General features: G+C 45.1%; 1 protein-coding gene across 1 annotated transcript in view; it reads left to right on the top strand.

The window, feature by feature from the left end:
• Window positions 1–25,375, top strand: part of MYO10 (myosin X) — a 166,592-nt gene that overhangs the window by 11,503 nt on the left and 129,714 nt on the right. Inside the window, exon 2 of the mRNA XM_049824196.1 lies at window positions 23,113–23,211. Coding sequence (XP_049680153.1) covers window positions 23,113–23,211 — 99 coding nt within the window. The remainder of the gene's footprint in view (window positions 1–23,112; window positions 23,212–25,375) is intronic.

The following is a 25,375-nucleotide window of genomic DNA, read 5'->3' as shown; positions in this document are numbered from 1 at the left end:
TTTTTTGGTGGTATTGAGCAGTGGTGTGCTTCTGGATAGTTTCACGTAAGCTTATTGGAGAAATCTGGGGTTATTCTTGAGAAAGCTGCAGTAATTTATGTCCTAAAAAATAAGACTTTGGCATTTGTTAGTACTGCTCCATCGGTGGCAATATTACTGTAGTAAAAATTGTCATTTTTACTTTTATTGACACCAAAATGCCTACTTTAGTTTTGTTGTCATGTGATCTCCTCTACCCTAATTTTGTTCCAGATGCTGTACCAGAGTAACTAGTAGTCAGTGAGTTGTTCTTTCTTCTCCAGAAGAACAGCCATGGTACTACCACTTGCTCTGGAGGAAACAGTTGGATTTTTATCAGATCTTTGTAATTGTTAGAAGAGGGAGAAATTTCAAGAGATCTCTGTCAGATGGCGAGAGCTTTACCTGAGTGTGCTGGAGATAGCCTGTGCTTGGGACCATTGGGAAATCTGCTTTTTACATCTTCACCTGTGGAAGGGTCTGAGAACACCTGGAAGCTAGGACACTCCTTGTATGTGCCTTAAAAAAGAAAAGGCTCTGTCAATAAGCTCAAAGCTATGGCTGTATGAGCTGCTGCTTCTTTTGTGGGTGTATATGTTTATTTAGCTCGCTGATATTTTATTGTATTCCAGCTGCAATGCTGTGTGCTCTTACTTCCTTTCCCTATTACCAACAAAGAGGAGAGGGGTGGGGGAAAATAATACCTTGTACTCCTTGCCGCTGTGGATCTAAATATGCCTTCTTTTTATAGTAATCTGTTGTTCCTTGCTAATGCTGACGTTTCCTAACATTCTTGTATATTGCACGTGCTTTTTTCCATTTCTTAAATTCAAGTAAATGATTTGGTGCACGTGGAGGACTGTCTGCATAGGAGGAAACATGACAATGAGTTGCTTTAGGATTATTTCAAAGCAAAAAAAATTGCAATTGGTTTGTCTGTCTGTTCCCTCTTTCTGACTTTTGTAGTTGGAATTAACTGGAACAGTAAAAAAAATAAAATAAATTGCCTTTTGTTTGTTTGTTTATTTTTCAATGACCTGGGAAGCTTGTTGACAGCTCAAAAGCCTTGCTGAACAAAAATAACAAAAACATCTGAATAGCTGAAAGCTTAAAGTCCCTGCTGGAAAGGCGGTTTGTTGAGGAGCAAAAATAAGTTCAGAAGTGGTAACCATTAGTGGCTATAAATAAAGAGTTACTCATTTAGGCTCTCAGGCGGATAAAAGAGAGAAGTTGTTCCATTTTTTCATCTTTACCGCGTGGTAAAAAGTAAGGTATGTCATGCCCTGCCGTTTTTTAGATAGCTTTAAAAATAGCTGCACTTGTGCTGTTTTCCACTCAAAGGAAGGTCTTCAAGTATAGTTGCATAAAAGGCAAAAGCTGTTTGGTCCCAGTCTGAAACAAATACATGATTAATAAGTTGAGTTCCCTGCAGGGCAGCGTCGCTATTCTGTTAGTAAGCTTACAGTTTTGATAAAACACTGAATTTTATTCTAAAACGATATCTGAGATCGTGTGAGCAATATGGAAACAGGGTAGGGAGTAGCTAATGTGTACCTAGTGGGTCAGTAGGTCTCATCTTTTGGAAAATAAAACGTGGTCTGCAACTTCACGATGGAACAGGCTGGTTTTCTTCCTTGAGGACAGCTGCTGTCGTGATGAGGAGGATGCCACAGACCGGGGTGAAGTAGGGATGCGCTGAGGGACCCTGGAAGAGCCCTCCAGACCCTTTCCCCAGGTTTGGGAACGGCTTTGGTGGGGAGGCAAGTTTTCCTAGTCTCCAGGTGTTGGGGTTAACTTTTTCCAGAGGGGCACCTTGTGCAGTCCGGGTCATTGGGTTTCTTCAGTTGTACTGCGTAGTGTGCTGATACCACAAATGACGTTTTTAGTTTAAAGTCTTTGTTTAAAGAAGCAGCTGCCTTTTACGCTTGGCTGTGTTTCAGCCTAATTAAGTGAGGAACCTGGGGGCTTGCACGAATAGCTAAATAATAATTAACCTCTGCTTGACTTCGCTGGTGCGGAACTAGGATGTTCATCTTCAGACCTAGATTTCTTCTGCCTTGGTGTTGACTGACCAAGCACTGACACTTGTCATGTCCTCTTTCCCCTTTAACGCCAAGCACGTTTGTAAACACGTTACGCTTCTCAGGCTCCTTTTGGAGAGTAACAATAAAGATGCAATGCTCTCGGGTTTATCCTGAGTCAGAAGAAGTTTGGTTTTGAGTGTCCTACTCGCCGTGGCTCCGTACCAGTGTGTTTTGCAGAGCAGCTCTCCGGCGGCGGAGAGGGCTGTTACAAAGGTCTCTTAGAGCTGCGGGGAGTAGGGGTGAGCAGACTGTTCCCGATCGTGAGCTTTGCTTCTCTTATCAGCAGACGTTGGCGCTTTCCAAACAAGTGGCTGCGATAGTGGCTTCTGTCTGGGAGGGAGGGGGAACTTGTTGGCGAAGGAAGGGCGTGCGGCTGGGTAGGTTTAAAGGCGCAGGAGATTTTTAGGGTTTTGGTGATCTATAGCTAAGCAATGTGATCATGGCTAAAGATAACGAACCCAAAACAAGCGGTGGGAGAAAGTGTTGAGGCTGGGGTTTCTACAATGTGATGCCTTAACTTGCATAGTACCGGGATGTGTAATTTTTTCCATGGAGATTTATCTCCTGAAGTTGTTCTGCTTAAAATAAGTAAAGAGATCTTGATTCAGCGAGGTTGGTTGGTAATCCCAGGGTGAATGTGGGATGCACCGTTCCACCTGAATTAGAGAGGAGTTGTAATGTATTTAACATTAAGCATGCTATGTAATATCTTGTGGTTTTGGCTTCTAGCTGGGCACAAGTCACTTGGCTTCCTAAACATCACAGTCCAAGCTTGCCACGGGAGGGTTAATGAACATCTGGAGAAAGATGTTCCTGACTGGGGGGGGTGCGTGTGAGAACTGGACGATCTTTAATGGTCCCTTCCAACCCAATCCAGTCTATGAGCCTGTGAACACCATCCCTGTTGGGACTCGGGAAACCCCCCAAACTCTACTTAACAGTAACTGGTCAAAATGACTAAAACCCAGTGGGTAAGCACTGCTGATCTTGGTACAAATTATGTTTAAGTGGTAGTGACCGTGGTGTAAGCATGCTCTCGCGCTTGCTGCTGAGCGCACACGGAATCGCCCTTCTCCGTCGCCGCTGTGACTCCCAGGCGGGCGGCAGCGGGTGTCGCAGCCCCCTGTAAAGGCGTCCTCATCCTGCCTCGTCCCCCTTTTCCCCAGGAGTGCTGGTGCTGCCGTGTCCGTACCCTGCGGGACGAGGGCAGGGAGTCTCTGCCACAATCGGGTCTCTGTGCTCTCCGCACAGACGCTGCTTTGTTAACAAATAACTTGTCTAACTTACCACTGTTTTTTAACCCGCCTCATGATCAATGTTATGTTGATTTGTGCATTGACTGTGGAGCTCTTTTTATTGCAGCCATGTTCCTGGAAAGCTCAAAATGAGTTTTTTTTTATTAGTACTTAATATTTATTTAATTTTTTTAATGAAGCCATCTCCTTACCATCGCGGTACATGGCATGTGTTGAGGGAAGAACATTTACCGCTGGTGACTTTTGTAGTGGAGATGTTCAGAACTGACTCTGAAGTTCTGTGTGAGATTTTTTGGCTTTTTAGGAAGCTGTCCTTAAGAGACAACTGGCTTTGGAAGAGTACAAATGTTGCTACCGTATTGGCCCACAGAAGTCTGAGTCTCAATGATGCTTCCTTTAATTTAGCGGAAAGGAAGCAGAGCAGTGTGTGAAGTGAGGAGCAAAGGAGAGGGTGTCTTGTAGTGCCTAACTGCTGAAGAAATTGAACTGCGTTGGGACTGGGTAGGGGTAACTACATGCCAGCCTGTGTCCTTTAGGCACCAGACGGTAGCATGAGAGCTGCTTTTTAGGAGGAAAAGAAGTCTCAAGTTGGAGGCATTGTATAGAAAATAGACTTATTGGGCACGGCTCTCTTCTTGAAATGAGCAAGACGCTGCTGCGTCTGACATTACACATTATTGTGTAAAGTAAAGTAGTGGTTGAGTTTTACAGGTCAAGTGATGTTCCAGACCTGTGGCACAGCACTGTCCGCATTACTCACCCATTGCCTCGGGAGCGGCGGCTGTGGAGGTGTGCGCACTCGTGGCAATTCACAACCAGCCCGTGCTCGCTCTTGAATATTCGAGAATCGACTTGCTGGGAAGAATTTCTGCTGGAAGCGTCTTTTCGCAACAGAAGGACCATTGAATGTAATCACATCTTTTATTTCTGTGTCCATAAGTTATTTTTAGATGAAAATAAATGGATACGATTTTATCCAAGGGAGAGACTTGTACAGTATATTGGGGTAAAAAAAAACCCACCCAAACAAACTTCTTGCAAGTTGGCTGAAGTTGTGTATTACCCCTGGAAGTTGGATATGTTTGAGATGGGTCTTCATGTGATCTGGAGGAATTAAAACGAAGCACGTGTCTCTGCATACTTCTAGCTATGGGCCTAGATTTTGTAGTTGTCCCTTACAAATGGGATCTGGCTTATGTGAATGCGAGGTGGGGATTTAGCTCCTAGGAAGGAGAAGAAAACATCGTGAAAGCATGTATATATCTGAAAATACACACAGAAGTTCTGACAGTCATGTTTGTGCATAAACAAACATGCTCGTGGCTGTCTGAAGATGAAGGGGAACTGAAAACGTGAGCAAAACAATGTTGTATAGGCGCTCTCTTCAAAAGATCTCCGTTCAGTGATAAACACGCTGCCGGAGTTCAGCTGTGCTCGTCGTACGCCTGACCAGCTAGAATTATGATGAAGTTATAGGCACTTCTTCAAAACAATGACAAGTTGATGCTTGAAACAACAGGGAAATTGTAGGAAGACTGGCCCGTGAGCAAGAGGGAAGGTGATGTCATGTGAACGCTGTCGTGGGATTTGGATGATTTAAACTGCATCGATGCATCTGCCAAAGGCTTGCAGCCCTCAACAAGTCATTCAGTCTGCTTTTGCCTCGGTTTTCTATTTGCAAAATACTACAGGATTTTTCATTTCCAACATCTTTTTCCCTTTTTCTGGGTAGAGAGGTGTACTGCCCTCACCGGGTCCTTGCACCGATGCAAATAAAACCAGATCTACCGCCCGTGCTAAGCAAGGAGCCAAGTTCTGGGCGATTTCCTTGGTGAAGGAGCCGGCACATGGTCCTTGTGGTTTGTAATATTTTCCGCTGCACACACGAAAGTGGTGTGGAGCTCAAAGGACTCAAAATTCGTTTCCTTACAGGTGAGGAAATCTCTGTTCCTCCCTGCAGAATGAAGTATTTTATATGCTGCATAAGGGGTTAAAGATAGTATATGCAGTAAGCAGAAAGTTATGGTTCAATTTTGAGTTTCTTTATGCCTTCTTTGAAAAGGAAATTGGTTCTATTTAAGGCCAAGTCTTTTTGACCAGCCAAGTCAAAGCTTGGAGGAAGCTAATACGGAGCTGGCAGTGGAGGAATGCATTGCTAAATGTATTGCTACTGCAACATTTATTTGCAGTGAAGCGTAAGTGGCTTTTCATGATTCCTACTCTCCTGGAGTTAAGAAGCGCTTCAGGGGCACAAGCTTCAGCAGAACTGTTGTGTGGGGTTGGGTTTCCTGATAAGAATGAGCAAGATGCTGCTCAGAAGTTCTGCTGCTCTGGGATTAATGGTAACAGGCTGTTTTTTTGATTTTTGAAAAGTAAAAATACCATTTTAGCTAAAGCAGTCTGTGTGATTAGTAACATGCCTAAAAACATTCACTTTTTTTTGAAATGACACTTCTGAGAGTAATTCAATAGGGATAGGTACCCCTCCAGGTGACCAAGTTTGAGCATTTTTCCCAAAGGGCTGAAGAAGCACATGTTCATTCTTGGGTGTGCGTCACGTTCACATCAGCTGAAATCAAGTACGTGTTCTTTCTGAATAAAGAGGCTTTCCTGAATCCTCTTCTGTTCTACAGTAATTTGCCAATAATGCTTCTCTTTGCACAATTCCATGCTTCAGCATTTGTGGAAAAGTTGTTTTTTCGATGATGTTTAGGTAATTTCATTTTACCTAAGAGTTACTAAAAAAACACAACCCACCACCCAAACCCAACAAATAGCTGTTTTGTTGACTCACAGTGTAGTAATATGAGGAGTGACTTTATTACTAGTATGAAAAGTAGTAAAAGATACTGGCTGCGTTTAGGCAGAGGAAGACATTTATATTTGTTTTAGACTTGCGTTCTTTAGTGCCATAAAAATCTGATTATGGGTAAGTAAGATTAAATATGTTTTAATAGCACTATGTCAGGCAGTCATGGAAAATTCCCAGTCTCAGCTTGTACACGCATTTGAATACTATGAAGTCCATATACTTTGTGTTTGTTTGTTTTTTTCTCTTTTTTTTAGGGTTCTTTTTTTATTATTTAAGAAAAAGCAGCTCTCTGGGCAGGGAAGAATCAGTAATTCTGCGTTTTGAGTGCTGCTACACTTGCATTTTAATTTAGGCACCCTACAAATTTGACTTGAACTTACTGTGCAGTCACCTTCTTTATAAATAATTTAAAGAACATCCTTGTGGTGGAAAGCCTATAAAGTCCTCCCAGGTTTCACAGACTGGGGAACTGCACGGTGCTGTGGGAAGTAGATGTTTATGGAATTGTCTGGGCTGACGTTTACAAAGGAGTTGGTTGTCTTAATTCATTGCCAAGTAAAATAAATTGCCATGTAAAGGTTCGTGCTCCTGAGTAGACGTCCTTTCAGAGGTAGCTAAGAGAAAAGTCATGGTTCCCTAGGCTTCAGGGTCAACAAGGGTTGCTCGTGAAAGCTGGCTGTCCAGTGTGTTGACTCGTAGCTTCCAGCACACCTCTTGGGTGGCAGGGTGAGGGGGGGAGCTGGGAAATGCAGAGCCAGGGATGTGTAAACGTACTGGAGCAGTTTCCTTACAGGAGAAAAGCATGCTTTTGTCAGGCTTAAAGTCGCTGCTTGCATGCTCTTGCTGGCGGCGCAATCCCCTGCTCGCTGGGACGTCCCAAGTGCTACACAAAGATGCTTGTGCTTCACGCGCAAATATGTTTCGCGCCCCTTAGGTCTCAGCCATTACGTTCACCAGCCTTAAAGTCTGCTGGGTTTCGCTCTTGAATATCTCCGTCTCAAGGCAGCTGCGTTCTTGCCGGGTCTTTCTCTGGTCTGGCATTGGTTTTTCTAATCTGGGGGAGCACGGCTCTCCACGGCCGGCGCTGGTGGGAGCTGCTGGCTGGGGGAGATGCGGCTGCTAGTCACAGCTGGCAGGTCTTTGTGCGAAGGAAACAGGATCTCTTCCCTGGATTTAGACCAAAAAAGTTGAGTTTAGCGTCTCAGCCCAAGTAGGTCACGTCGGTAGTAAAGGGTACGGTCTGATTTCAGACCTGATCTGGAGAATTGGGGAAAAAGAATCTTCCTCTCTGCTGCAGCGGTGCTCCGCTTCTTGCTGGAGCTAATCCTCTTGGCTAATGGGAAGAGCTTGGGTTCAAAGGGTTCCCACCTAAATATATGAGCGGTGTACCACTGGGAGATTACAATGTATAGTCAGAATTGCTTGGCTGAGAAGGTCCTTTGCCTGCTGAGAGGCATGCAGCTGTTCAGCTCTGGTTTTATTATGCTTTTGCACCCTGGACGTGGTAAACTAGAAGAGAGTATCAGCCCAGATGCATTTCCTTGTGCTCCTCCTTTATCTCTGGGATAAATGGCCGTTGTGTCGGGTATTGTTGCTTTAAATCACTTCTGTTTGGTTAAGCTCTTTGACTTGCTTTTTGGTTTAGTTTGGGTTAAATTTTTTATCAATCTGCAGTACAGTAAAACACACATGCATGCAAATAAAAAAAAATTACAGAAGCAACTGCTCTGTGTTTCTGCTTTTTCTGCTTCTGCCACAACTACTAGGTTGAGGTAGTCATTTTTCCTTTTAACAACTACCAGCTCATATAAACATGCACTGAAGAAAAAAACACCCCAGAAACAAAAAACCCCGACAAAAACCAAACCAGCACCAGAGCGATGCAGGAAATGTTCATCCTTGTCATGAAAACAAGGACGCAGAATGGGAATGCGTCAAATCTCTAGGTGTGCCTGCAAGTGAGGAAACGTGCCACACCTTTTCGTTGAAAGGTGGAGTGCAGATTTTAAGCCGCTTTGGAAAGATGCTACAACAACACGCCTTTCCTCATGGCTTGTACATCCAAGGAACCTGTGAGCCTGCTTTGTGTGACCTGCCCTGGGGATTTGTCTATAGGTGTGAGATGGGAAGCAGTACGGAATTAAAGGGCTCGGTCCAGCGTATGGCGTGAAAGTATCTATGGCAGGAGAAGAGAAGGTTTGCTGATATAAATACCTGCTCCGTTTCTGGGTTTTCTACTAAAGGTGTTCCCTTCTGGCAGTTTAGTGGTGAATGAACTTAAAGAGTCAATTTTTATTACGTGTCCTGAAAAAATCCCAATAAAAGAAAAAATTACTTGCGATAATGACTCGGGTGACTCGCCTTGTAGGTGCTTCATTTTACAGTTGCACAAGTGCAGAAAAATCAAAACAGGTATGCTAATAAGAGTAGCATTACTGGAAGGAAATGTATCTGGCCAGGGAGAAGTGGGCTAAGCAAAAGCTGGAGATTGCATTTCAGAGGGTTGTGACCTTGAGGGGCTGAATATAATGAATGCAGTGTTTCAGGCTGCCTTTTTACCTTGCAACTGCTGCATACTATCGGTATTCATCAGCAGTGATGGGGCTCTGCAGCGGGAAGCCGTGCAAAGCATCAGCCTCGTCTCTGAGAGAAGTTTAAAGCCAATAAAGTTGCAAAACTGTTCAAAGTGCACGCAGGGAATGCTGCCTTTTACTTGAACCTCGTGGCTTTCTAACTTTACCTAAGATATGAGCTTGCTTGCTAAATTTGCCTTTGGTATAGATCCCAAATTCTCTTTTCTACTAAGTTGTACCTTCTGTATGTGTTACAGTGGTGTAAAATGCCACCGGTGCAGCCTGCTTTGGTGTCCTGTTGGCTCTGGGAAAGCAGAGATTATCCCTGATGGACAGTCTTCTGCTCCCACCATCCAACGGCTGACTGAGACTAGGCTGGGACTAAATTTCTCTTCCACTGCTGCCACCTAATTTTCCTTGTCCCCTGTGTTGGGGAAGTGAATTAGGTGTTTTCAAATGTCCGTTACAATTGATTTTTGTTTAAAAACATTTGATCACAGGTTTGAGAAGTAGGTCATGAGCAGCTATTTCATATCTACTGACACCTCGGTGTTTGTTTCAGGGTTGGTAGATTAGATCCTATTTATGAGCTATTTACATATATGAATTAATTTTGAATTGAATAGTAAATTATTTAAGGTTATAGGTTTTTATCCTTCACAGTTTGATACACTCTTTTCATATTTCAAGGGGGCAGGGTGGTCCTTTTACATTGAAATACAACAGTGATCAAATCTTCCGTGTTTTACATCTCAGTTCATGGCTGAGTGCTAAAATTTGCTGGGAGTCTTTCTTGAGTTTCTGACCTGGGAAGGAGAAGAAGGTAATTGTTGGAAAAGGAGGAGATGGGAAGAGCTGACAGCCAGTCCTCCTGCCTGCTTCAGACCCAAGAGAAGGGTCCACCAAAGTGTCAGGGGTGATTCCTCCCAGGCATCCCGGACTATCGATGGGGCTAGGTGGGACAAACGAAAAGAGGACTTAGGAAAGCAGAAGAAAGGACACCTACCTCTTCAGGGTTGCAGACAGGTGCAGTAATTTCACAGGGTCCTGTTAGTATCATTTTTTCAACTGGTGTGAATGCAGATTAACTCTAAAATAAATAGAAAGTGGAATAACCTTTTTTTTCTATCTGTGTAGACCTGTGGGCCTCTTTACAGGTCTGTTAGAGAGTGAAACTGAGGGTCACCCTTTGACTCTCCCCTCCCCCCCCCCTTCTGAAAATAGAGATTATCTATTTAAGCAGTGTATACCCTGATGTGATGGGTTGACCCTGGCTGAACACCAGGTGCCCACCAAAGCCATTCTATCACTCCCCCATCCTCAGCTGGACAGGGGAGAGAAAATATAACAAAAGGCTCGCGGGTCGAGATAAGGACAGGAGAGATCATTCACTATTACCGTCACGGGCAAAACAGACTCAATTTGCAAAACATACTCAATTTATTACAAATCAACCAGAGCAAGGTAATGAGAAGTAAAACGAAATCTCAGAACACCTTCCCACCACCCCTCCGTTCTTCCCGGGCACAACTACCCTCCCGGATTTCACCACCAAGCCCCCCCAGCGGCACAGGGGGACAGGGATGGGGTTTATGGTCATCACACGTTATTTTCTGCCGCTTCACCTCCTCAGGACGAGGGCTGATCACACTCTTCCCCTGCTCCAGCGTGGGGTCCCACCCACGGGAGACAGTCCTCCACGAACTCCTCCAACGTGGGCCATTCCCACGGGCTGCAGTTCTTCACGAACTGCTCCAGCATGGGTCCATTCCACGGTGTGCAGTCCTTCAGGAGCACACTGCTCCAGCGCGGGTCCCCCACGGGGTCACAAGTCCTGCCAGAAAGCCTGCTCCGTGGGCTCCTCTCTCCACAGATCCGCAGGTCCTGCCAGGAACCTGCTCCAGCGCGGGGTTCCCACGGGGTCACAGCCTCCTTCGGGAACCCACCTGCTCCGGCGTGGGGTCCTCCACGGGCTACAGGTGGAGATCTGCTCCACCGTGGACCTCCCTGGACTGCAGGGGGACAGCCTGCCTCACCAGGGTCTTCACCACGGGCTGCAGGGGAATCTTCGCTCCGGCGCCTGGAGCATCTCCTCCCCCTCCTTCTTCACTGACCTTGGTGTCCGCAGGCTTGTTTCTCTTACATGTTCTCACTCCTCACTCCGGCGGCAGTTTCTCTCCGTCCCAACTTTTTCCTTCTTAAAAATGTTATCACAGAGGCGTTACCACTATCACTGATTGGCTCGGCCTTGGCCGGCGGCGGGTCCGTCTCAGAGCCGGCTAATATGGGCTCGCTCTCTCTTGAACACAGGGGAAGCTTCCAGCAGTTTCTTACAGAAGCCACCCCTGTAACCCCCCCCCGCTACCAAAACCTTGCCAAACAAAACCAATACACCTGACTACTCTTTTGTTAAGGTACTTACTTTTGTCCTGTTGGTTGAAGCTCCCACAACTTCCCAGCAAACTTGCCCCTTTCTGTGTAGAACTGTAATACCTGTTAGTGGGTTGCGAGTGCTTTAATATGCTGCTAGGATTTAGCTGAAATGCTGTTGGCTGCTCGCTTTTGTTTTTAAGACATGCATTTCATTGCCATATGCAAGGCAGCGAGCCGCAGGAAGTCGGAGGGCAAAAGGCATCGGATATCGCGCACCATAAAAAGCTCAAACATCCTTCTGAGTTACAAAATCTTGCCCTTTTTGGGGGCTATTGTCTGGGTTTCACGTCCTCCCTGCTCTGAGCGCTACCGGGATGCCTGCGGCGAGGCTGGCCACGCACGTAGCGTGCGAGGAGCTGGGCTGAGCTCGCCCGATGCTCGCCGGGTCGGGCACAGCGACGTACGTCTGCATCCCCCGCGCAACCTGCCTACCCTTTGTGCCCCAGGTGCATGGGAATAAGCCAGCCCTCTGCCCTTTAGTGATAAAGCGTGCCGTTGCGTTTTGCTTAATTGGTTGTGTTTTCATCAGGTGATCTCCAGACAGGCAATTTGGAGTTGCTCGGTGATTATTGTGGTTTGCAGCGGACAAATTAGTGTGGGAAGTTGCTAAGGCTAGCCTTGCAACTTAGGATTTCGGTGGCAGGATCAGCTTTTTCTGCGCTCACCTGAAGCAGGAGAGGTAAGGAGGGAGAGCACAGGCAGGTGCCGTGCTGCTCGACATTCATCGGGACATCCATGAGTTGCTCTGGCAGAGGATCATCACATCTTCCAAACCTGTGTGGAAAAGCCAGGTGCCACAGGTGGGCTTCGGATGCAGCGGGGTGCGCTTCCCCAGGGCAAGTTGCTTACATCCTGGATTTTTAGGATGAATTAATTTTTATTTAATTAATTTTTAAGGACAGTTAGGTCCTGGGTATGTAGTACTGGTTCGCCACCGCCTCAAGTTTTAATAACCTATGTTGGACTCGTTTTGCGTGATGCTGCAAGTCTGGTAACGCCTGCCCTGAGCTTCCCACACCGGCCTTAGCACTTGCCACTACCCAGTTGCCGCAACCAACTCCTTGTAGGCCAGAAAACCGCATTTTCCTGGCTAGGCGTAGACGTGGCATGAGTTTATTCTTCACTGAACTTCTCTGGGGTCCCGTTCCCACCTTTGAGCGGTGGGTGACGTGCCACCTTGCACCCGCCCCAAGGGACCCCGTGTGCCAGGGACGGGCCGCGGGGCCGTCTCGGCTGTTGGAGCTGGTGTGGTGAAGAGGAGCTTGGCCTGGATTTGGGACGTTGCCCATGATTTATAACGGGGTGTATGAACGGGGTTGAGTGGGCGCCGTTGGTGAAAGCCGTTGGGTGAATCGCTGTGGCCAGCAGGGAATGGAGGACCTGAGCTCCGTCTGCTAAGCGTTGGTGCAGCCCAAACCTGTCAACTGCTTGCGGTCGAAGAGCAACGGGGATTTGTTCCTCGGCGTGGGGTCAGACTGGCCTTCAGAAAGGCGAGGCTGAAACGGTTGTTGGGAAATGCTACTGAACAGGTCCAACAGCACGTCCTAATTTACCAGTTTTCCAGTGTTCTTCGTCTGCTCCTCCTCTTTCTGTATTCCATTAGATATGAACCATACTAAGTCCTTATTCTACGGATGTTTACCCATCTGCAGGGTCCTGTTGACATCTGTAGGACATGGTAGTTGGGCAAAGTTAGGAAAGGGTTCTGGTGCTTGCAGGGCAAACCCCATGTAGCTTGCCAAAGGAGATTGATTAAAAAAACCAACAAACAACAAAAAAAAATCCCTCAAAACCCCTTAAAGCATGAACTAGCAATGTAAAGAAATAATTCAGTGCAATTACATGCTTTAAATATTTGTGTTCCTGTGGTGAAACAGAGGTATGTATTGACCGTACTGTGAAAGCAAAGCTGTGAAGACAAATGAAGCCTGCTGAATCATCTATTGTAAACTCAATGTGAGGGGATCAGTACAACTTAGGAAAAGAAGTTATGACCTGATATTTAAAATTCTCCTATTTTCAATAATCAATGTTTCTATTAGGGAAATAAATAAAAGAAAGAAATGTGGGCTGACTGGTCCATTTTTCTCTTTTCTCCCTCCTTTTCACACTTAATTTCTCAGCCTTGGTCTTGCTAGTTCTTATGGCACCAAAGTGTGAACTGTGTCTCTCCAAAATCCCAAGTTTTAATTTCAAGAAAATATGGAGCTTGGAAAAAGAAAGGAAAAAACAAACAAACCAACCAACCACTTACAAAGAATGTGGGCTGGGTGGGTGGGTGGGTTTGTTTTTGTCTTAAGGCTCTGATCTTATAGCTGTTTTCTGCAGCAATTAAGGCTGGAAATATTTTCCCTTCTTGCCCATCCCTACTCTAATCCAGGAAAATGATTCATGTGTAAACTGATACTTTTGAGTTGCAGGGAGACATAAACAAAACAAACAAAAAAATCCCTCTAATGTTGTCAGACCTCTAAAGGATCATGAAAATTGACAATATGGAAGCAAGAACTAAAGTGGAACCTTTTGTACTTTGATGGCAGTAACCTGCAAAGTGAAAGCTGTGGTATTACTTTTGGGAACAATTTTTAAATATGCTTGTCACCTTGCATAGTCTGCTGCTTAATATGGATTATTTTTTTCACGCAAGAATGCCACTTGACTAAAGGTAAGTTTTCCTGGAATTGCCTGCTTGTTTGGCATGGGGAACGGGGGGAAGACAACACTGAGCTTCCTAGAAAAGAGGAATAGTCCTTGCCTTGCTAAATTCAATTCCTCCTGCGTGCTTTCTGGTGCAACACTGGCACTTTACCAGTGATGCTTCTTGACGCCAGAAGGCTTTGATAAATACTACCAGAATAAAATCAGATGGCTGGAAAGAGTGGTCAATGGTAGAAAATGTATCTTGATTAGAAATTTAATCTGCTTTGCAAATTCAAATCAGGCTGAACCAGTATAATGTCCCTCTAGACAAGGCTTGTCCGTGCTTGTGTAGCACAACTAGGATCTGTGGAAAAACTAGTATTATGTAGTTGTTCCATATTAGATTTTCTTCTAAAAAGTCATTGTCCAGGTACATGTAGAGCAGTGTAAAGGACAGAACAGTTCCTTGACTGATGAGCCTAACGGATCCATGTCTTGTGAAGATAAGTGAAATGGCTCTTTTCAGGACCCATGTGTCAAAGGAACATTTTGCGTTTTTTTTCACTTCATCAGCTTTAAAGTATTCAAACTTAAGATGTTGCTCCTAAACAAAATGTTTTGTAATGAACATGTATCTTTGCAAGCAGGAATCCCCATTTTGCAAACAAGACTCTCCATGGGCTTGGCAGGCGGTGAGTGAGAAACATCTCTCAAGTTGAGTCTCGCACTAAACCTCGTTTCAGAGCGGTCGGTCTCTCCCGTACCGCATGGCTGGTGTTTGTCAGTCAGCTCCCCTGGCCTCTGCTCTGCCTTCTGCTCAGGCAGGAGAGGAAGGTGGAAGAAAACTCTAGGGTGTTTTGCAACTCTTGTGAAAAGTGGTTTTGAGACCCTTAGCATTTTGTGGCAGATGATTAATTTGGTACCTGGGAGGTTTTAAGGGCAAAGTTTCTTAAGAAGAGCAAAACTCTGTGGTTGACCCCCAATAAAGAGGGTAGTGAATAAATGATATTTCTACCATTGCTTTGCCTCATTGGTCTGAGACACCAGTCCCAAGAGGGTAGCTGAAGGAGGGAATGAGAAGAGGGTGCTAGGATGGCTTTACCAACGTGGATTTAGAAATCCTTCTCCACCTCAATGTGAGTTTATAAGCTTGTCATGTTGCATAAGCAAAAAGCTGCCAAGCTGGTAGCTTTTGGACTGGGGACTGCCAAGCACAACAGAGCATGGTGGATGAGCCACAGGCGTTTTGGCAGGCTGTCCTCTTGTCCCCAAGTCAGTGATAGAGCTGCACGGCAGCATAACAACTTATTAGAAAATATGGAAAAGATTATGTTAACAGGAGCTAGTGGTGATTTAAATTGGCTTGTTTGGGCAGTCGTGCTGGGATAACTACTCCTGCTGTATTGCTGTAGGCTTTGGTGAACAGTTTTCAGGGGAGAGTCTTTCTTCCCCTGCTGCTTTTATGTGCACTGTCCTCCCTTGGTTCTGTCTCTTAAAATACCTGTTGAGGTTAAAAAAATCTCAACGCCATGCATGAAGAATTGGGGTGTCTGCATGTATACTGATTGGTTAAATTCAGTTGGTTTTAAGGAAACTAAGTTTTGGGTTTTTTGTGGGTTTGTGTTTGGGTTTTTTTGTTTTTTTTTTTTTACATGTGTAGTCATGAGTAATTAGTAAAAAATGTGGTTTTGGAAAAATATGAGTGCTTGGCAAAACTGCTGTCATCAAAGACAGCACTGCAACTCCTCCTGAAATCTGTGAAGGCAGAGTTAGGGCTTGTTTGGTTCTTAGGGTAAGTTTTGAGGGTTTTGTGAGGATATTGCATATTCATCTTTAGGAATTCCAATAAGGAGAATTACATGCTACTTTAAGATGATCATGAATGTACCAGGAGATCTGTCACTTATCTGGCCGCTGCTACCCCCTGCCCCGGTACAGATGGTGATGGAAAGGTCTACAGTGGCCCCAAGCTCTTTTCCCCCCGTGTTCCTTACATCTCCCCACTGCCATCAGTAACTCCTCTTCCTTCTCCTCACCCACGTGCTGTCTTTTTGAATTACTTATTCTTCCTTACTGAGTTTTAATAGATAAAAATTCCACCCCTTCCAAGCCAAGGTGTTGGAGGGAGAGTGGTGGAGGTGGTGTCACATCTTGGTGATACCTGATGATGATGATGATGTACAGCAGGACTTGAAACTGCAGATCCAGTAAATAGAGGAAAGTTGCTGTACACTTTTCCCACTTCCCTGATTTCTCATTTTTGCAGTTTTAATCACAGTCAGTTGCCAAGTAGCGCTTTGAGCACTGATTTTTGATTTTGGAATAAATGAGAAATGCCATTGAATTGACTGCTCAGAAACTGTTACTTCTTTACCTAAACTTGCAGGCATAAGAAAGAGCTGTTGTCCCACAGTAGCCTGTCGAACTTGACTGCGACTGATAATAGGCTTTCCAAATTCCTCTGTTGTCGTTTTTTTCCAACCATGATGCTATCATGTAGGTTGGGCAGTCTCGAAAGCGAAAAAGCTATTTGACAAAACTTGTCAAAACATAAAAGTAACGCTTCAGTCTCTCATGAAAGTCGTAATTCAGACTGTAGCAATACAGGTAACTCTCCCCAAAAGACTTGATGGCATCTCGTTGCTGGATTTGCTTCTAAGGGTATGATAAAGCTGTTGTTGCCTAGCGGTGTGGAATCCTTGTCATCCTCAGGAGCTGGCAACCACGTCTTCAGAGCTCTAAGCAGAGAAGTGGAATTGCTTTTTGGCTTTTGAGCGAGGTCTGTTAGTGATGTGTCTTCACACTTAGCAGCAGAAGATGGGGAGGAGTGTGCTTGTCCACCTGCATATAGAGAGGGTAATCTCTGTGTGCTGTTTGTGTTGGGCATAACTGGAAGATAAAATGGGTTTTTTTTATTAAAAAAAAAAAAAAAAAAAAAGGCCCTATTAGTATGAAGCGGTGGTCTTGTAAGAACCACTGGTGCTTTCAAAGGGCTGGGGAAGGTAGAAATTTATTTTGTTCCTTCTCAAGTCAGTAACAGTAAAAATATGTGTTTTAATCCAGTTTCTTGGTTTTAAAGTAGTATGCCATTGTTGGTGCTGTGCTATCTCCAATTACTGAAACAGAAGGAGCTGGAGCCTGTTCAAGGTTAATCAGCAGCTGTTGCACAGACCTCAGGAGAGCTGGTGCTTTGATCTGGTGTGGGGGATGGACAGACAACAGAAACATCTCGTTTTCAAGGAATTTTTTTTCTGCAGGAAACTAACCCCCCTAAACTGACCTTATATCCCATGGAAACATCTTCATGGCTTTGTTCTGCTTTGAAACAGTAAAGCGAAGCCGTATTGTTCAGGAGGCAGAACTAAATTTGTTCAGAGAAAGGTGTTCGTAGTTTACGCCTGTGCTCTCTGAAGAAATTGTGATTAATGCCTTAAGCATTTTCAAAATTAATTTTGCCCCCTTCAGCTGGATTAAGTATGTGCCTAGATTTAAGTGCATAGTCAGTTCATGCAGTTGAGTTTACGGTACTGAAATTCAGATTACATGCTCAAATACTTTCCAAAGCTGTGCTTTCTCGCACTATCTACAGAGACTTGGGGTTCAACTAGTTCTTCTCTGTAACTCTGTCCATCCCTTCCCACCCCACCATCCCCAGACAAAAACTGCCCGTTTCTGACTCTTGGCAGAGGGGAGGCAGGTTGGCTGGAGAGAAATGGGGCCCGTTAGTGCCACTATTTTGGTGATTTCTGGAGTATTCGTTTATTTCCCTTTTGTATGTTGTGTGGCGGGAGTGTATGTAGACTTTTTGTAGTGTTTTTTTTATGCGGCCTCCGCTGACATCAGGCTGTTGTGGAAACCTGGAGCACGGGAGAGCTGCACTGGGGAGGCTGGGCACTGCAAAGGAGGGGATCTACATCAATACTCTGAATTACAGAGTAGTAAGTCAGACGGCTGGCCGTTCCTACTTGTTTGTTCCGCTGGACTTAGGTATGGGAGAACAGGTCTGCTCTTCTGCTTAAGAGGCTGAACACTATATTTTGGGTCAAAGTTGGTGAAGGATATCCAGCTTCCAGTGGACTTCAGGGATTTGTCACTGGGGAGTCTGGCCAGGCACGCACTTGGCGTATTAAGGTTTTTGGGTACCTAAACTCAAGTGTTTTCAGTAGTCCTAAGCTAACAACGAACAGTGAGTTTTCAGAAGCAAAACTGCTCTTTAATATGAAATTAGCAAAGCTGTATTTTTTAATGGATAGCTTCTTTCTTGCTGTGGCCTTCCTTGTTTGTCATCAGTGTGTGAATTAGTAAAGAGGAGGAATGTGGTTTTGGTTATCTTTTGCATTAAAAAGCTATGTCCAGCTTGACCTAGTTAATAACATCTCTTCCTGTCTCTCAAACTTTGCATTTGGAGCCAAGCTACTGAGGTGCATAAACAAAAGGTTCTCTAAATACGTATTGACTATTGTTCCTTTTGCTTTGCCAAGCCCTAATAGCGAAATGCTTTTTCAATGCAGATGCGGCATAACCTGTGTTCATTGGCCTTAATTTAAAGCAGTTTTCACTGCTTTGAATCAACTGCATTGATGAGTCAACTGAATTTTACATTATAACATGCAAATAGGTAGCATTTTCATTTGGATGAGAACACATTTATTATACAATATCTGCATTTTCATATATAGAGATCTATACAATATACATACAGAAATGTAATTAATGTGCAGTTATTTTATTTGGGGCACAACCTCTATGCACGCAAAATCTAGCTTGTTAATTGCAGTTCTGCAACAAATGCTGCACCGTTTACTTAGCTGAGATGAAGTTCTTGGTTAATTTTGTGATTTCCAGCATATATATCCAATAGAAAGTAAAAAAGTATGGATTTCTATCATCTCCAACAACAGAATACAGAGGAAGGTAAGAGGTGGTGTTTGCATTTTCAGCAGCAAAATCCGCAAGGCAGAAGGACGAGGGACTTCTCCAGGTGGTCTTACAGCTGTGAGATTTGCAAACCCATTTCCTTTCCCTTTGGCAGTTGGGAGAAATTTATTTGCCATGGAAGTGATGGCATATGGCCCTTCTTCTGCAAACGCTATTCCGGGTATTTTTACAACCTAGCTTCACGGCAATAAAAACCATTGGGTTTTAGTAAGCGCCCCGTGGCTTGCTTTGCCCCCTTACCGCAGAAGGGTGGTGTGTCAGGGAGCTCTGGAATAACCCAAGTTACCAGGTTTCTCCCCCAAAAACTGGTTCTGAGCAATGTGCCGCCATGCGCCTTGAGCGGAGTCCTTCCTCTGGTGGGTCCTGTATGATAAGTCTTGTCCCTAAATTAACTGCTAGTGAAGATTTTGTTCTTCAAACTGTCACTTACTCATAGTTTACGCGTCACGGAGGGAGTGCAGCCCAGTTGCGGAGCTAGCTGGGCGCGGGAGGTGGCTGGAACTTGCATAGCTTGTGAGGTATCTTTTGCCAAGGCTTTTTTGGTTTTTTTTCCTTCCCCCAGATGGGAAGGCTTTGCAGTGCACCCAGCCTCATGGACAGATAGCGTATTGTTGAGCTACCTTGCCAGGGAACACATTGTATTTGCATTTCAGATGCCTCGGGCTTTGTGAACTGCATTGTTCCGGCCTCCCCTGAATAGCAGCTATTGACCCCTAACAATGTACATTTGTTTAAATCAAACCCTTTTGTGCTTTAAAAAGTTTATTTTAGGACTAGCCCAACCAAGTGAATGCTACTATGCAGACCCCTTTTTTTTCCCCTTCATAGCCAGGAAAAAAAAATTTTGCAGAATTAATTATTTAATTTCAAGATGGAAAACATTCTCCTTGTGAGAGGCTATTCTGAATGCTGAGAGTTTGGCAAATTTTGTTGCAGCTTAGTGTTTATAAGCTTTTCGTTGCCCTTGAAAGAATAAGCTTCATGTTACTCAAGCTCGGAGATTTTGGCAAATAATAAATCAGCGGAATAACAGGGGTTTGGCTGTCCTGAAGCACCTGAAGAACTTGACTGCATTTTGACAAATAGGTTTTTTTGCTGTTTATGTGTGCATTTAGATAGATTGAATTCATCGAGGAGGAGGAGGTGGACACTGACCGGTACAGACACTTCATGCCCAGCAACAGGCTGGTGAAATCATTTCTGTGGGTGGTGGGGAGTGGGGGCCAAATTCCCTTTGCTGCTTGGGGTGACTGTAGTACATGTCTGCACCCCTCCAGCCATCAGCTTTCCAGAGCTCAGCAGTGTCAGTAGCCACCGTCATTAAATCTATTACAATTTCTGAACAAAACTAGGCTTATTTACTGGGGTGGGGGGAGGTTTTGCTATGCCTTGCTCCTGTCAGGTTATTAGGTCAAGGCAGAAAAGCCCAGTGAAGTACAAATTTTCTGTGAGCTGAACAACCTTGTATTCCTTCCATTTTGTGCCAGAATGATCCCACTAATAATAACAAAATACTCAAACATGAAACAGCAATTGTCAGATTGAATGAGGTTGTGTCATGGGCTGATGATTCTTTCTTCAGGTGTCCTATGTTAGCTCAGGAGTAATCCATCTCATCAGGTTTCTGTAGGTATTTCTGTTGGATGCATTAGGCAAAGCATTGCCAACAGGTCGAGGGAGGTGATTCTTGAGTGGAGTGCTGGGTCCAGTTCTGGGCTCCCCAGTACAGGAGGGACTTGGACATGCTGGATAGGGTCCAGCGAAGGACCATGAAGACAATGAAGGGACTGGAGCATCTCTCCTATGAGGAGAGGCTAAGAGAGCTGGGACTGTTCAGCCTGGAAAAGAGAAGGCTTAGGGGGAGTTTTATTCATGTAGGTAAATACCTGAAGGGAGGGTGCAAAGAGGAGGGAGCCAGGGTCTTTTCAGTGGTTCTCACTGGGCAGGACAAGAGGCAATGGGCACAGGAGGTTCCCTCTGAACATCAGGAAGCATTTTTTCACTGTGAGGGTGACCGAGCACTGGCACAGGTTGCCCAGAGAGGTTGTACAGTCTCCATCCTTGGGGATACTCAAAGGCTGTGTAGGCACAGTCTGGTCTAGGGACCCCACTTGGGCAGGAGCGTTGGACCAGATGACCTTCCGTGGTCCCTGCCAACCTCAGCCCTTCCACAATGATGCACAGGTGAAGTGAGGTGACCGAGGACATTCAGGAATCCGAGCGAAAAGACTCAGCTCACCTTTGTCTCCGGCCCCGATGGTTGCGGTAGATATTCCTTAATACCGAGGATGTTGCTGTCAAAGTTGTCATCGCTCCTGCGCCTGTACCTGGGGGACCCAGGACGTTTCTGTGTGCTGGATCTAGCAGGGAGGTACCAGAAGTCCGAGAGCAATGTCCTCACGTCAGCCTTCCTCCCTTTGGAAATGGTGGGGTGAGAAGTGCCCTCGGACCGGTCGGCGCAGAGCTGCTCGTGCCAATAGAGAAGATTTAAAAAAAAGAGCAATGCCCTCGGTTTTCTGATGGCCGGAGTCAGAGGCAGAGCCAGGGGAGTGGTGGAAGTCTTCCCACTGCTGTCACTGGGTTTCGAATTAAAGCTCAACTCCTCTCTATCGCTTTTACCACTTCTGGGGAGTCCTCTCCCCGCTGTTTCCCAGTCCTCCGCTCCCCCCTGCCCGCCGCAGGTACTAGCACTCTCCCTCCCCTCTGCCCTCGCCCCGCGCGTTTGAGTCGACATACCCTGCGTTTGAACTGCCTCGGACTTGCTGTAAACCTGGAAACCATCTGGCTCGACATTTCAGAGGTAAAAGGGCAAACATCTCCGCAGGCGTTTGCGGCATTTAAAATGGAAAGCAGTTTGTCAAAAGATGGAGGGGGGGAAAAATCGTGAGGGATGCTCTTACATGGTCTTCTATGTGCAGCTGAGCTCTTACCATTCAGAGAGACCAAGCAGCAAGAGTTTTTACGTTCTCCGTGAACATTATTTTGTGTCTCAGTGCTGCTGTTCTCCCATGATAGAAACAATAATAATGTTTATTCAAAAATATCTAAAGCGTATGCAACTCGTAACGTGGCTGAAGTCTGTAGTAGACTCGTAGGTCGCTCGCCTGAAACATGTAACAGAAAGAAAATTCTGTGTTTGTAGTGATGGTTAATCAGGACCCCGCAACCCACCAACTTTAACGACTCTGTAAGTCTAGTTTCTGTGTGTAGAAATTCCGGCAAGGACAACCTTTGGATACTAGCATGCAGAATTAATTATTTGAATTGTTTTTTTCAGTGATCGTACATGCGAAGTCACAACCTTATGATTATCAAGTTATATCCCAGCCCTTTCCTACCACCCCTTTACTTTTTCTTTAGGAGAGAATTTGACTTTTCTGGTGGAAAAAAAAATAAATCTATTCTTTAAATACCACTAAAATACTGTCTTTCTGATATGGAGCCTGCTGTCTGTTAGTAGAGAAGGGGAGTATAGTTTGGGTTGGAGGTCAGACCGTGGGGTGCTGCTGCTCAGTGTTTTCATGCCAGCTGAAGCCTTCTCCTACGCTGGAGCAACTGGAGTGGGCATCGTTAATGGGATGGCTTTTGCGGCAGCTGCCGCATCAGCTGTGGTTCCTCCTCCCACGTCCCCCTCCCTTGGTCTCAGTGCTGGATATTTATTTCTGTTGGCTTGATGCTGGATCTACTGGCCAGGTGAAAATTCAAATAGTCTGCGCCTACCCTGTCTTACTAGATTGACTTAGGTGTCTCGCTGAAAGTCTCCGTTTTCTCCTCACCTCTAAAAAGAAAATGTCATTTCTTTGTAACCTTGCTTGCTAGTAGGTTGGTTTTGGTTGTTTTTTTTAAAATCCTCTGCGTTGTTGTGCAGCCAAGAGAGGAGTACTGTATAAAGGGCAAAGGGATTTAGAAAAAAGGTGAAAGATGATAGGGGGGAAGTGCTGTGAGTGCCTAACAGAGGTGGAAAATAAATAGGTAGGGAGCCAGCCGGCTTTGAGGATGATCTTTTAAACTGTGTGTAAATTCAAACACCGCTTTGTAATTTTACGTGCACTAACATGAGGCACATGACTCAGAGAATTGGCTCCAGCTGCTCTTGCTGTGGCATTTAGGAACTTCTACTAAAAAAAAAAAAAAAAAAAAAAAAAAAAAAAAGCAAAGCACTTCAGTGTAGTTCTCCTGTGTATAATGTTCCGACAGAAACCGACAAATACTTATTGAGCGATTATTTCACTTCTTTCACTTGCTTACTTGGACTTTGCTCTTGCTTTCTCTCCTTTTACTTGAGAAGTCTTTCCACAGAAAAATTCTTTTTTCAGTTTTCAGTTATGCTATTTATAACTCTGTTTTGTTTATTGTAGGGGTCTCGGGTCTGGCTGCGAGAAAATAATCAGCATTATCCCAGTACTGTTCATTCCTGTGCGGAGGGAGTCATCGTATTCAGGACAGACTATGGTCAGGTATGGGCATCACTCCTCTATGTTTTCTCTTTTTTGCCTCTCTGTGGAAAAGAAGCTGTTCTCCTAAAAGCCTAAGGTTTGTGAATAACATACTCATTTTGTTATGACCTGAATGCGCAACTTTGATTTTTAATAGCTCTTTCTGTTGCCTGTCCAGTCAGTTGTTATTGATGTTGCCTGACAAAGCTGAAGCAATGCTGCCAGGCGTGAGAGCCTTATTCCACATAGGTGGGAGGTTATGTGGTTGACTGGAGGAAGGTGGCCTCTCCATGGTTGTATTCCCTTACAAGAACAGAAGAGGGGAGCTGGCACGTAGATTGTGGCACCGATTCAACGGGAGGCAGGAAGGCAAACCTTGCACAGCAAAACCGGGGCAGCTCCACCGGCCTCCGTCGCAAGAGGATTGTGAAGGAAGGGGACCGTTACTCCCCTCTGGTTGCTTTTTTTGTTTGGATTTTGTTTGGGGTTTGGGTTTGGGGTTTTTTTTGGGTGGGGGAAGGTTGTTTGTTTGGTTGGTTTGGTTTTAACTGCTTCCTGACTGTCAAGTGCTCTTGGCTCCTGCCTGCCTGCAGGGATGGAGATGGGTCCCAGCGTCTCCTTGGGTTACCTCTGCCATGTCAGGCAGCACGTGTCTGGTTGCCAGCTGGTGAAAGAAGCTGGTGTGGAGCTTGTTCCCCCCCTCTTTTTTTTTTTCTTCTTTTTTTCCTTAAATTTTCCTTTTTAACCCCCAGTTGGTGGCAAAACTAGCCCTGCCAGTTGCTGACAACTTGGAAGTGCTCTGCTTTCTCACACACTTCCTTTTTATTTATCTATTTATGCTACTCTCCATTAGACCACAGTTTATCCAGACCTAGCTTCCTGCAGCTTCCCCTAAGAAATTTCAGTTTTAGGTTGAGTCGGATATAAACAGTTACACTGAGACAGTCGTCAACTTCTGGAGGACACTCCCTTTGACTTTTGGAGGATGTTCGTTCCCTCAGTTTTGCTTCTTTTCTCAGTTATTTGCACCAGGTGAAGGTAGCTTCAGGTGGTAAACGAGGCTGAGAAAAGCATGGTAGACTGGAAAACATGCTGCCTGTTCTTGCTGTCTTCACTTGTCTTTCTGGGTGAGCATGGTGGAAATTATAGCAGCTTTCCAGTACTTAAAGGGGCCCTGTAAGAAAAATGGGGACAGACTTTTTGGCAGGGCCTGTTGCGACAGGACAGGGGGTAATGGTTTTAAACTGAAAGAGGGTAGATTCAGACTAGATATAAGGAAGACATTTTTTACGATGAGGGTGGTGAAGCACTTGCACAGGTTGCCCAGAGGTGGTAGATGCCTCATCCCTGGAAACACTCAAGGTCAGGCTGGACGGGGCTCTGAGCAACCTGATCGAGTTGAAGATGTCCCTGCTCATTGCAGGGGGGTTTGGACTAGATGAACTTTGAAGGTCCCTGCCAGCCCAAACCAGTCTGTGATCCTTTGTACCTGCACCAAGTTACTCGATATATTGGATTGGTGACCCAGACGCACGTGGTATGGGGGAAGACATCCACAAAACTAGACTTAGAGCAACTATCACTAGATGCAAAGCCTCCTCACAGGGAAACAACCAGGCTGCCTATGTGCTGGTGTGTTTTCTGTGGGTTGCACATTAAATTGTGCGTTTAGTGTTGCTCATATTTGGGAGATTGTATATTTTGACCTGTCCTATTGAAATTTGAGGTCCAGTGAAGGGGAGAGGCTGAGACTGTCTCCTCTATAGGAGGGGTGATCTGTAAGTTTCACTGGATTTTGTAATTGGACACATAGCTGTAAAGAACTTGACTTTTAGAAGTGTTTTGATCTTCAACACCTTTATACTTACAGGAACCACAGGTGCTGTCGTAAAACGAACAGCTTGTTTTGGTGCCCTAGGAGAGGATGGCAGAGCTAATGTTGGCATCCACCAGCGGAAAAGGTGCTTGCTAATGGTCTTGCGCGCATGTGTTAAGTGTGATGTTGCTGCCTTTCCGTCATGTACATAGTGCAAGCTGACACTTCAGGTAATTTGGAAGAACCCTCCAGTCATTACTGTGATATCATCTGACTGATTACATTTCATTAGAAAACCTTGGTGCTATAAACATCAGAGGGGAAAAAAACCCCCAACTTTCTTTGGTTTGGCCTGCTTGTGTTTTAAAA

Source organism: Accipiter gentilis, chromosome 20 (assembly GCF_929443795.1).
Source record: "Accipiter gentilis chromosome 20, bAccGen1.1, whole genome shotgun sequence".
In the NCBI taxonomy this organism is placed as follows: domain Eukaryota; kingdom Metazoa; phylum Chordata; class Aves; order Accipitriformes; family Accipitridae; genus Astur; species Astur gentilis.
The sequence above is the reverse complement of the archived record's forward strand: the minus strand, read 5'-3'. Positions and strand labels throughout refer to the sequence as shown.